At 36.6% G+C, this 13,086-nt stretch overlaps 1 protein-coding gene across 1 annotated transcript in view; it reads left to right on the forward strand.

The window, feature by feature from the left end:
* The first annotated feature begins 239 nt into the window (after positions 1 to 239).
* MTFR1 (mitochondrial fission regulator 1) overlaps positions 240 to 13,086 on the forward strand; it is a 16,632-nt gene continuing 3,785 nt past the window's right edge. Inside the window, exons 1-4 of the mRNA XM_010084958.1 lie at positions 240 to 378; positions 3,590 to 3,688; positions 9,104 to 9,222; positions 12,411 to 12,652. Coding sequence (XP_010083260.1) covers positions 313 to 378; positions 3,590 to 3,688; positions 9,104 to 9,222; positions 12,411 to 12,652 — 526 coding nt within the window. The 5' untranslated portion in view covers positions 240 to 312. The remainder of the gene's footprint in view (positions 379 to 3,589; positions 3,689 to 9,103; positions 9,223 to 12,410; positions 12,653 to 13,086) is intronic.

Raw genomic sequence — 13,086 nt, forward strand, 5'->3', positions numbered from 1 at the left:
CTCTTTAATCGTTAACTTTGCAACAGCTTTGATTTCTTAAAAATGACACTACTAAAAATCTTTGTCACTTGCATTAAGTAAATGCCTTCTGAATGCCTGTGCTTTGCAGTACTAGGAATCATTATCCCCTCACGTCTTGTTTTCAATAACTGTTTTAAAGCTTGGTTTTTTTAGGAATACATGTAGCAGTTTACTTCTGTATATGTTCTAAAATTCTTATGTTTCTCATTTCAGAAGTACTATGAAACCTTCGCAGCCCTGTAGGTTTGGAAGGCTTAAATCGAAATTTGGAAAGGTTGTTTTCCATTCCAGATGATTTGCTGGCTTAAGGACTTAATTAGGATGGCTTTTGAACAAGTTGGATTAAACATGGAATCGGTAAGTGTTTCAAACTTGCTTCATGTTTTCAGAAAAACAGGTATAGAAAGCACTTAATATATTTTAGTTTGTGCTTATCTATTCCAGTAGAACACTTGAAGTATACTCAATAGTTGTATGATTCTGCATTGCTGAAAAGTATGACATTTAATACATGGACACTGAAGTACTGAGTAATATATGTGTTAAAAATACCATGCAGTTCCTTCTAGGTCTAGCAACAAACTGTTTATAATGTAAACACTACTTTTCATGTTGGACTTCTGTGTGTGTTTTGAAGCTGAAGAAAAATTTTCAACTTATTTTTTGACAGTGATATTAATTCTTAAATAATCTTATTTCTTTGCTTTTATCTTGGAGATATGAAAAGCCCCATGACATTGAGATTATGATAATTGTGCTATAGTTACCTCTCCCGAAAGTGTTGCAGTACATGCGAGCAATGCGGCTGTGTTCTTTACTGGGGAAACAGGAATGGCATGCATAGCTCTCTTCTTGGAGGAAAGTGTAGAGTTTTCTTTGGATGCTTAGCAGAGAGAGAGATCTGCTACACATCAACTGCTTTGTCACTGGGACTTTTAGGAAGCTATTTTGAGTACAAGTGTTGACCTCAATGCAGTAATGCCTGTAAATTGTTGAAATATTTTAATGTTTTAACAATGGGAAAATCCTTAACAGCTATATGCATACTTAGTAGGGCAGTTCTTACTCGGGATTATTGTGGTAGAACCTTTTATCAACCTTGGGAATCTATGGAAAGCAAAATGTTTATACAGTGTAAACTAAAATGGCCAATAAGGATTTGTATTTTAGGATTTTATTCAAACTTGGATCTGAGATTTCATGCAGTGTAACTTTGCAAATTCAAAGTCTGAGAATCTGCTGGACTACCATGGGTGTTGCTGTGGTCATTGTCAGCAGCATCCCTTCAGCCTAAATGGGGGGACACAAGTTTTTAATCTGTTTCCCCCCATTCTCTACTTGTATCAAGCCTGTCATAATGCAATTACATTTCCAAATGTCAGCTGTTCTGGAGAACAGCAAAACACTGATGCAATAAGAGGACATGACTAATATTTTGCAGACTTGCTCTGCCAGTGCTTCAAGTCAACAAGAAGTTGTGTGGACTTGGGTAGAGCAGTGCTGAGACTTATTAGCTCAGCTGAGCAGCGTGCTGGCTTTATTTGCATACCTTGTGGCACAGCTTGCATGCAGTTTTCTGAAAATACTGTCACGGCATATCTTGAATTACCAAAACTGAGTTACTAAAAGTTTTGGTGCACCAAACCACGGTTGTTGAACAGCCCCAAGGGCATTTGGGCACCAAATATTTTTGAGAATCTGGATGCTAGTCAACATCTTGTCTGTGGCCTGAGTGATCTTTAAACAAGTTTTGCCACTTGTTTAAAATGCACTGCATTTATGTTGGTAATACAGCATGTAGTCTAGGCTCTTTTGCTGTTGCTGAAGTACTACCGTAATTAAGCCTTCCCTTCACTAGTAGTGTTTTTCCAATGCAATGTTGCTTTGAGGCTATCACCAACAGTTCTGCTTCTAACAGCAGGATCTGTTGTGAATAGTGAGGGTGAATTATTGGGGTACTGTTTGTTAGTGACTTTTTCTTGAAGGCTCCTGATCTACTTGCTATTTGCTCAGACACATAGACAAACAGGAATGTGATAGTCACAAATGGGAGCTCTTTGTTTGAGGCATCCAAAATACAGAATCAATAGAGTCCTCTGCATTGAAAAAAATTGTGTTCAAACTTTGCAGCATATCAAGCAAGAGAATGTACCTTTCATAGAATGAAAAAAAATGTGTCTGCATGGATTAATAGCAAAGTTGCAGCTCTGATGTGAGGATCTAGCATAGCATATGTGCAGTGCACATTTATTTTGTCAAAATATATACATTCCAATAAAGCCAGAAGAAGAAAACATACTTGTTTAGAAATAGGCAAAATGTTTATGTGAAGTTTCAGAGATAATATAATCTGGAAATAAATACCATGGAGCATAAATTTTTATTTTTAATAGAACCTTCACAATCTAAGAGTAGTGAACTTTGCTTAGTCTATCAAAATGTTCTTCAGCTGTGGGTTGTGAAAATCCCATAACTGCACTACACTAATGAGGCAATGTTGCCATGCCAGATGAGGGTTGCTTCGGTAACAATAGCCTGGATTTTATCTAAGTTTTCTTTGTTGGGCAACCTTCTAACAGGGTGTTGAGTTTGCTTCAAGCTATGAACCTTTAAAAACTAAGATCTGTGTAGTAAGTTCATATCTACAGCCAGAATAATAAACACTGGCCAAGTTTTTTAAATGACCATACAGTGTTCTAATTGTTTACTAACAACATACTGTGTGTTAGAGTCTTGCCATTATTCTTTTTCTTCTTTGTGTTGTTTTTGTTGCCCTTCCCTGTGCTGACATTTTCCCTACTTCTTGCTGGATTTTGTTTTAGGTTTTTTTTTTGCTTCTGTTCTGGCTCACTTTGTAGTATTCTCTGTATTAAAGTCTAATTTTATTACATACAACTATGGTAAATAGTAGAGCAAACATTCCCGTCATTAAGTACAACCAAAGAAAGCAAATTCAATCCCTGTTGAAACAACACAAAAAAAATCTTAATTGCAATAGAAATAGTTCTGATGAAGTCCAGGTGTGTTGAGGTGCTGTGGGCAGTTTTCTCTAGGTGTATATATATTTTTTTTAAGACAAAGTTTCATTCTTATATATTTATTTTTTCTCTTTTACTCTTCTTTGCTCTTTAATTTCACAGTTACATTTTCATGCTTATGCTAGATGAAAGTTATTTTTATGAAGGCTGGTAGACACTATTCCTGTGTTAGAAGAGCTCTTAAAAAAAACTTTTATCTTTTTTAATTTGGAAATGTAGAATTACATAACTTTATGGATTTTTCATGATTGAGTGGTTTTTCTTGAAACCCTGTAAAAAGATGTGTCTGACCCAATGCAGATTCTTTATTGTCTTGAAAATGGACAAATAATGCTTTTGAAGGTGGTTCCAGCTCTTGAATCCTTCTGTGTTACCTGATTTATTGCTTTACGTATATATATTATATTCTATTCTAGCATGAAAAGAATAACTTTAGCACAAGCATTGTATGGAAGGATAAAGGAAAATTATTTGAGTATGATATAAAAATCAATTACCTAACAGCTGGCTTCTTTTTCTTTCACATCTAGGTGCTTTGGTCAAGCAAGCCTTACGGTTCATCTCGAAGTATTGTAAGAAAAATTGGTACTAACCTCTCTCTTATACAGTGTCCAAGAGTTCAGTTTCAGGTAGGTGTTCTCAGCAGTTTAGAATACGTGTTTCACTGTACTGATAAAGGGATTTGCTCTCGCATCAAAAGATTTTAAGCAAATACGCAGTTAATGTAAATAAATAACTAGAGGGTTTATAAAAGCGGAACATGAAAAACTAGGCACGTAGGAGAATTAGTTTACTTCCATTCCTTCCACATCCAGTTCAGATTTTTTCCAAATACGGATTATTCAGCTTCTGTGCTGCTTAAAGCCTGAATCCATGTTGCTGTAATGCACATAATGAAACAATTTTTTTTCACAGGGAGACTGTAATTCTAAAATGAGGCAATACAGTACTAAAAAGTTATTATTGGAAAAAAATATATCCATAAAAGAGAAAAATGTTTGAAACTTATTTCTATAAACAGTACTTATAAGCTAGGTGTAAAAGGCATGTAAAGATGAATAGCATTACTTAAACATATTTGGGAAAATGAACTTTATCAGAAAGTAAAAAAATTAGTATCAAGATGACATGAGTACCGTTTGCTTTTGTTTTAAATACAAGGCTGGCACTGAATAAGTAAAAGGGGAACATCAATTCTGTGCGGCTTTCTGACTCGTTTGCTTTTAACTTCAACTGCATATAGTGGGAGTGTAAAGAGTGAGGGTAAAAGCTTAAGAAGAAAACCCTTGCTTTTTATAACATTTCTTTTAGGAACAGATGGGGAAAATGGAAGCTGTTACACACATTCTCTTCAGCTCTCTCTGTGTTAGGGATAGGGGGTGGGTATAGAATTGGAGAATTATAATGTTTGAAACTGGAGCTGGGTGGGATGTTTCTTGGGCCAAGCAAGAGAGGAACATAAAGATGCATGGTGGGAATCATCACTCACAGTAAGACAAGGTAATTTCCACACAGCTATATTTTTCACTGTTTAGATTAATTCTATACAAAATTTAAATCATCCTATACAAAATATATGAACAATATTTAGACTTGAAATTATAGTAGCAAAATTGGAGAGTTCAGATTACCATAGAAGCCTTTTTGGTGTGATTGTAAAAGCCATGCTAACATTTTGTCCCTGTAAAAAATTTGAGAAACTAGGGGGGCAACAATGTCCCACTGCTAGTGGCTTGGTGAAACTTAAATATATACATTGTGAGGGTGGGGATTTGTGCAGGTGAGAAGGACAACAAAATGACTTGCTGGATTTGCACTTTTGGATATATAATTAATAGTAGTTATGTCAGCAGTAAGGATCTGTGTGCCTCAGATTTGTGTCTGATTTTCTGTACTGTAAAGGCCATTCAAGGGAACATGACGCTTATTTGCAGATAGCTAGCGAAATACTGCCTTCTCTTAGTATGATACATAAAAGAAGACATTTCTGGTTTATGTATTTGAAAAAAAGCTCTAAGATACATTTGGGGAATCTGTTCCTCAATATTTTTAGTGTTGAAATAAAAATATGTATATGTCTTCATCTGAATTCCGTGTTAGAATAAATAAAATGTTTGCCTTTTTTTCCTCATAAGGAGACATTCTGTCAGCTTCACTTGGATTTTATGCACACTAAGGATAAACATTCTTCTATTAGATTAAAGGATTGTAAAAATAGACGTACAATTATCAGCATTGATTGAATTAGAAATATGAGTTTCAAAATTTGAGCTTTGAAACATTAAAATTTATATGGTTTATGCAGGCTTTAAAATATTTTAATAGATAAACTGCTAAATGTGTAAAAGTGTGATGCTAACATCTGTTTTTTATGTCTTTATCTCAGGGTTAAGATACTATAGTGAAGTTCAATACTGGTCTTGATTGTTTTTATGCTGTTGCAACTGATGCTTTCCTATAGCTATCTCTTCCTCTTTCTTTCTTGCCAGCTTTAGCTATATTATGAAAGGACCATGCACTGAACCTTGCTGTAAGTCACTTTATTTAAAAACCAAAGCAAACCTTCCTTGTCTCATCTGAGGGTGCATGTATATCATCAGTGTTTCTAACTTTATCTAAGAGCAACAAACTTTCCACAGGTGTTCATTGTCCTTATGATAAATGGATAAGAGATATTAAAGAAAAAACTCTGTTCTGTTCATTCTTCTCTTCTAGCATGCTTTTATTCAGGTAGTCTGGAAAAAAGAGTAGCAGCCTAACACTTGCATTTTTGAGGTTTGCTGACTGTTGTAGTATCTGTCTCTATGAATCTTGCTGTAGTCAACATTTAAATTAATTGCTAAATACTGCTCATGTTTTCAGTAAGCAGTGGCAGAGCTTACCATATATACTCTATATAGCACGAACAAATGAAAATGGTTCATATAGTTCTTTTGTATGTCATATTTTTTGGGTTTATCTATAGTCTTTAGGAGAAAATAAAGTTAAACTTACTAATGTAGCTTAGGTAGATTCAACAAAATCTGCAGTACTGTCTCTCAAGATAGTATCCTTCAGCTACAGCATCTCTGTTCTAGTCCCGTGCTTGTTTGTCTGATGGAAACTTGGTAACTCAATAGAAGTCTCCTAAGGAATTGGTGTGCACATAGCAAACATCAGAGTTTACTGGGCTAATTTGAAAAATAGCAAGTTTGTCTTACTTGAAGAAGTAATGTTTAATATCTAACTGTATTATTAATTTGAAATTAGAGTTTTTATTCTACCCTTAAATGTATAAAAATATTTGTACTACTTTCTACTGCCTGGAGTAAATAAAAAGTAGAAATCCTGCTTTGAGACTTTTTAAAGTAGTGTTTCTGTAGTGTAGTGGTTATCGTGTTTACCTAAAACGCGAAAGGTCCCTGGTTCGAAACAGGCAGAAACAGTGGCAGGGATGAGTCTTTTGGGAGGTGGACATGATGATTCTTATGGGTCTTCTCCAACTCAAGATATTCTGTGGCATCAACCAAAACAGTACAGCATGTGTAGTCTTTTCTTCAGAAATCCATGGAATAAAGGGTCTGAAACCCAACAGGCCTGCATGTGTGTGCATGCAGCATACATGCACGCTAACATAGGCAAAAAAACCTGTGAAAGAATAGGTAGAAGAAGCAACTACATAGTTTCCAGAGAAAAAACAGCAGGCTACTTACACTGTTTCATTCAGTTCCTCCTGTCTGGTAGAATTGGGCCACTGTTTTGGGCTCTGTGTTCTCTATTTCAGGTGCTGGCAGAGCAGTTGTCCAAGTTTTATTCAGCTGAGATTGGCTGGAGGAATAGGGTAGTCACAGAGTTGTTTAAGCATCATTCTACAGATAGGCGAAGGTTTTAAGAGATGTGTGTTGGCTTTTAACCTTTAAATTAAAAATCTCACATTAACTTGAAATTTGAAATCCACTGCTGTGGAAGGCCTTATTGTTTTTAGGGATAGAGAAAAGAAACATCTGTATATGAGGTAACAAGCAGATTCTGTTTACATATAAATATGATTTTAAAAACTAAGAGGAAACTTGCATAACAATATAACAGAAGGCTTGTTACCAAATGTTGGATTAGAAGGTATGTATCTCACAGTGCAGGAAATGTGGCAGTGGTAAATACGTTCCTTACTGTGGATTTATAAAATTATTTTTGATGCAAGTACATGTAGTGCCTTTACTTAAATGTGCCTTCAATCTTTTCATGGTAATAGATCCTCATGTGGCCATTGTCATCAGGAAAATCTGTATCACCTGCAAAAAAGTGGCTAATGTATTATGGAGTTTTTAAATTACCATTAACATTAATACAGATGCTGTGGTCATGAAAACTTATTTTTATTTTTAAAAAGAAAAAAGCCAAGGAAATCTCAAACGATGAAAATCCTAACATGCAATATAGTATTCTCTAGACTGTTTTAAAGAGAGGCAGACTGTGATGGTATTAGGCACAACTGTTAATGTGATAAACATATTACCATCTGTGCTGATGCTACCTGGAAAAAACCCTGTTGTTTCCAAATGATCTGATGATGCCAATACACACTCCTGGGAGCTGTGATAAAGGCTCACATACAAGTTGCGAGAGTGTGAGGTGAAGATGACTAATCTCGATATCCAAATCTGTTTGTAACAACTCCTGGGCAAAAACCAACCCAAAATCCACAACTTCTGTCTTCATGGGACTGTGTATCAAAGGCTACAAGTGAAATGTTTGTGGATGTTCTTCAGAAGTGGTTTCACCTCATCCAGCCTGCACTTCCACTGTGACAGGTCTGCTACAAAGTCAGGTTAATGCTAACATTTAGTTGCTGCTACGTAAGAGTTTCCTCTTACAGAGAGGAGTTGCCTTGAAAATTATCCATAACAGGCTGGATCAAAGTTGTCTTCACAGACTGTTACATACTACCACCATCTTGGTCAGTATCACTGGCATCTTGACCACTACCAGCAGCAGGCAGTTTAAGTAAGGGCTGCTGTAATGACTCATGCAAATTTGGCCTGTGGATTGTATGTAATGCAAGCAAAAGAGGTGCCATAGTTGCATTGGAGATAAGTAACTCAAGGTGGCAGACTGAGCAGAAGAAATTACTGAAAGATGTTTGAGTAGCTTTTACCTGCTAAGATACCGAGACCAGGCTGCTCCAGTGACTGAGTACATGTGCCCTTGTCTAACCCACAGAAGCAGAAAGTATTTCAAAGTAGATTTGAAACCATTTTGTATAGTTGTGGCTATGGAGCATGTATTGATGCTCTAAACAATTTTTCAAATCTCTGTTCAGGTAACTTAACTGTAAATCTAACAACAGTTCCAGTCTCTGGAGCCTTGCTCACTTTTGGCTTCAGCAGCTATAAAGCTAATGGCAGAACCATGCTGGAAAATGGCCAATTTGTTTGGCATGCTGTAAATGAGATTGTTAGCAAATAGTATTTTCCAGTATGATTGCATCCTACCTCTCACTCAAAGTCTTTGTGATTACTGACCTAGTAGGAGTGGCTTTTTTTTTCAGCCTGTGTAATGTACACACCTGTATTCTTGTACAGAAATTCTGGAAGTTGTAGGGGAAGGGAAATATACTTCAACAGAATTCCACTTTCAAAATAATACTAAACCAGAGCAAAAGACTTAAGAAGGATTAGTATCCTTAATGTCCTTTTTAACTAGTGGTCATGAATATAATTTTAAAACATATTATTTGAGTTAATATAGCAAACTACTTCATAGTGTTGATGTTTATTTGTCTTTAAGGTAACAATTTTTATTGGATTTTTAGTGTCCAGCAGTGTCATGTGACAGTATATGTTGTTAGCTGTGAACCTCTGTAAATTGTTCATCAGACTAGATTTGAAGTCAGTGAAATGGTTCTGGACCAAGCCCAGGACAGAAATAAGTGTGCTAAGTCTACAGATGTGTATTGTGCATTCGTGTGTTAATAGTTACATGTAGCCTCACTAAAAGCATTGGCTAAAGTAACTGTGACTCAGAATAGTGACTCTAACACCTTCAATCTTCTCTTTAAAATTTAGCTTACTTCTCATACCACAGAAGTAAACCATCTTAATCAATTTAGAGAAGATGCAGTGGCCTCCTTTGCAGATGTGGGATGGGTTGCTCAAGAAGAAGTTGAAGTCTCTACAAGGCTCAGGTATGCTCCTCAAATCTTCTCTTTGAACTTCTGAACTGAGGGAAAGAAGCCCAGCTTCTCTCCAATGAGAATCTACCGTGCATTGCAATTAATGAAGAGCACTTGAATGCAGGGAGAAGAGAGAGGTAAGAGAGATAGCAAAGGTATGGTCTGGAGAAGAAGTAGTTGACAGAGTTTAGACTATCAGGATTATGAATGAAAGACTGGGTTGAGAATGTATGAGATTGGCTTTATACAAGGACGGCTGTGGTTTTTATTTACTTATTTATTGCAAAGAATTGCATGCGACAGCTTCGAGCAACCTTGTCCCCACAAAAATGTCTGCTGTGGTAAGGCACAATTGCTAACACCGATTCTCCAGTTCTCCTGAGACTTCATTAATAAAGGGCGGTACAGCTCCCTGATTAGCAGCAGTGGTCATTCTGACAATGTAATAATTGTCACTTTCTAGTTAAGGCTGTACCATCTGCTAAAGACAATTAAAAAATTATGGTTTATATTTATATGAATATTCATAACAAAAACTGTCAGGGAAGCATGTGAGCACCTGTGTCTAGCATAAAGGGACAGGTACTGTTGTGTTGGGCAAAGAGTACTTTGTAGCCCTGTAACTGCATGAAGCAGGTTGGCTGAAGTGATGAAGTTCTCTCTTCCAGCCTACGCAAATTGCTGCTCAGACCAGCCAGAAGCAAAGGTACAGTTCTGTAGCACAGAGGAAGTTATTCTTTTAAACAAAGTAACCTTCTGGAGTAAAGCACAGATTGTAGGCTTCAGAGATTACTGGAGGATACGGTTATTAATTTGAAATTCATTTCATTAATTTCACAAACTCAGAGGGGAGTCCCAGAAATCAATGCTTGTTTAGGAAATGCTCTTTATAAAGAGTATTTGATGCGAAGTAAATTACCTGGCCAGTACTACTTTTGCTTGCACAGAAACATTTTGTTTAAAGATTGAACTGTAAAGCTATTATGTTTAATGGAGACAACAGGGAGAACAGCTCTTAGGTGCTTCAAAGAACCTGTTAGGAAAGATGTAGAACTTGCGTATTGGCTGAGAAGTCTGCGTGTGAAGCAGGGAAGGGGGACAGATGGGTATGGGATGGGACTAAAATAATTTTGCAGATATATAGTGACTTTAAGGCAAACAGCTTATAATGGAGTGTGGTAAGTGGATTACTTAGCAAATATGAGTATTTCAATGTGCACCATTTATTACATCTGTGCACAGTATTACATAATGGAGCTAGCATGCATTAGGTGTTTTTCAGCTCTTTGAAAGCCTGTTTCAACAAGATCCCATAGTTAAATGTATATTCATTGTATAATTCAGTAAACAGTCTCGCAGGTGTAATTTCTCTCTGCAAATGCAGTTTTATAGAGAAAGCAACTAAATGACATATCATTTTTCCCTTACCCCTAGTCAGAGCAGTAGTGACAATTCAGGCATAATATTTTTACACAGTGTTAGATTCCAATCAAGACATTTCCTTAAAACACCATTACTACACTGAGCAGAAAATACCCTTTGTTGTTTGTTTAGCTACTCTGCTCCTTTAAAGAGTTTCTAGACAGCAGTTTTTAAAAGAGTGAGGTGACCACTGGCTATTTCCACTTATTTACGGAGAGCAGGGAGATGGCTGCTGTGGGAAGCATCCTACTCTCTTCTCAGCTTTAGTTGCCCTCTGTTCCCATCTAGATAACACACCTGAATTTTAACATCCTTGATAATATTCAATTCTGCTTGATCAAATTTCTGCAAGTTGTGCTGATGTTTTCTGTCAGTGTTGTGGAAGACTCAAATGCGTATCTAATCCAAGATTGAGGTGCTCAGAGCACAGGGCTTGTTCTAGCCTTAAATCTTGGCTCTTGCTTTAAGTTTAGCACAACTGCAGGTCTAACATGATGCGCATCCAGAGTACCTTAACCCCTAAAGCCACTGTTCTTACTCTCTTATTTGAATAAATAATGGAATCCTGACCTGCCTGAGAAGTTCTGGGATTTAAATTAAGGAAGATTAAGGAGTTAAGTGCATGGTCATATTTTGCAGTTATAATGTTCATGATAATCTGTTGCCATTAATCCTTATCTATTCTACTTATAGAATCATACCGAATAGTTTGGGCTGGAAGCGACCTTTAAAGGTCATCTAGTCCAACCTCCCCTGCAATGAGCAGGGACTTCAACTAAATTGGGTTGCTCAGATAATTGAGACAAACTTTTTAAAAATGTTGGTGTCTTCAGTGAATATAACCTTTTATAAGTACTTATTTGACTGCAGATGCTCAGTAATGCGTTAGTGTTTAATAGAGGAAGGCAAACACAGTTGCATTTTCTTGCTCTTGTGAGAAAGAGTAGGGAAGCTTATAGACTCTTCTAAAAAACTCTGAAGTTTTCTTCTGTGTACATTTATTTTGTTAGAAAACTAGATATAAGACTCTTCCCCATTTACTAATAAGCAGCCTCTGGGCCACTAAGCTCTTTCACATCCTCCATACTCCCACCACTGCTAAAATGGACGACTGCCCTTCAGAGGCCCAAAAAGTACAAAAATGTGCTGTAGAACTAAGAAACTCTTCATTTTTCTTCAAATGAGTTAACTACAAGTGACTTTGCAGCCCATGGGAGAAAAATGGCAGCATTTGGGCAAAAAAACTTTAAGTCTTAATTCCAACAAAAAAATACAATAGGTAGGAGGTAGAGAAATAGATTGGGGGTGAAGTGGAATGTATTCCTTTTTTCTTCTGAAATCAAGGATTCCACAAAAAGCTGGCTAGGGGAAAAGAAGTACAGCTTGTGATGGAAACAGCCTTTGCAGCCCATGGGCGAAAAATGGCAGCATTTGGGCAAAAAAACTTTAAGTCTTAATTCCAACAAAAAAATACAATAGGTAGGAGGTAGAGAAATAGATTGGGGGTGAAGTGGAATGTATTCCTTTTTTCTTCTGAAATCAAGGATTCCACAAAAAGCTGGCTAGGGGAAAAGAAGTACAGCTTGTGATGGAAACAGCAAGGATGGGAAGCCCTCATTTACTTTAAGCTGTATAGTATCTTGGTGGAAGTGATTTGTGTAAAGCCAATTTTAAAGTCAGGCCTTCACCTTGTATTCCTGGTTTGTATGTAACAGTGCTTTAGTTTTTATCTATGACAAGGCTTTTTAAAGAGGAATTTTGTGATATTTTTGTTACAGGTCAGAAGGCTGGTCAAAACCAGCCCAGCCTGTTTCAGGTGAAATACGTCATTCTGGAAAGTCCCTGTGCAGACAGATGTCCTTACAAAACCCATTGGAAGAAGAACTAGTGCCCAGGAGCACAGTGACTGCAAATGAAGAAGCTCTGCAGAAGATCAGTGCTCTAGAAAATGAACTAGCCACTTTAAGAGCACAAATAGCCAAAATTGTAATCTTGCAAGAACAACAGAACCTGACAGCAGGTATTAAATTTGCTGTACTCTTGGCACAAATTAGTTACTGAATTTGTCCCTCTCAATTCTGAATCTGTGGATAAGTAAAGAAATATTTAACAGCGTTCAGAGCAAAGCTCATGATAAACATAATGGCTTAAACCAAACTAAAAGAATGTAACTTAGTTACTAACACTTTAATTACTAACACTTAAGTCTTCCCATCCAGTAATGAAATAGGCTTTCTGATATCAAGAATTAATCATACAAGATGCTAATGATGCTTTTGGAATATGTAATATACATCTCAAGTTTATGTAATAATTAACAGAAAAGGAGATTAATTGCTTACTGGAATAATCTCTGGGATCAGACACATTGTCGAGACCAGATGGAACCAAAAGTGGTGCCCTGTTTCTGGTAGTAAAACAGAGTGATTCTTCTTTTCCTGAGTTTTCCTCCTC

Source organism: Pterocles gutturalis, unplaced genomic scaffold (assembly GCF_000699245.1).
Source record: "Pterocles gutturalis isolate BGI_N339 unplaced genomic scaffold, ASM69924v1 scaffold7276, whole genome shotgun sequence".
Taxonomy (NCBI): Eukaryota; Metazoa; Chordata; class Aves; order Pterocliformes; family Pteroclidae; genus Pterocles; species Pterocles gutturalis.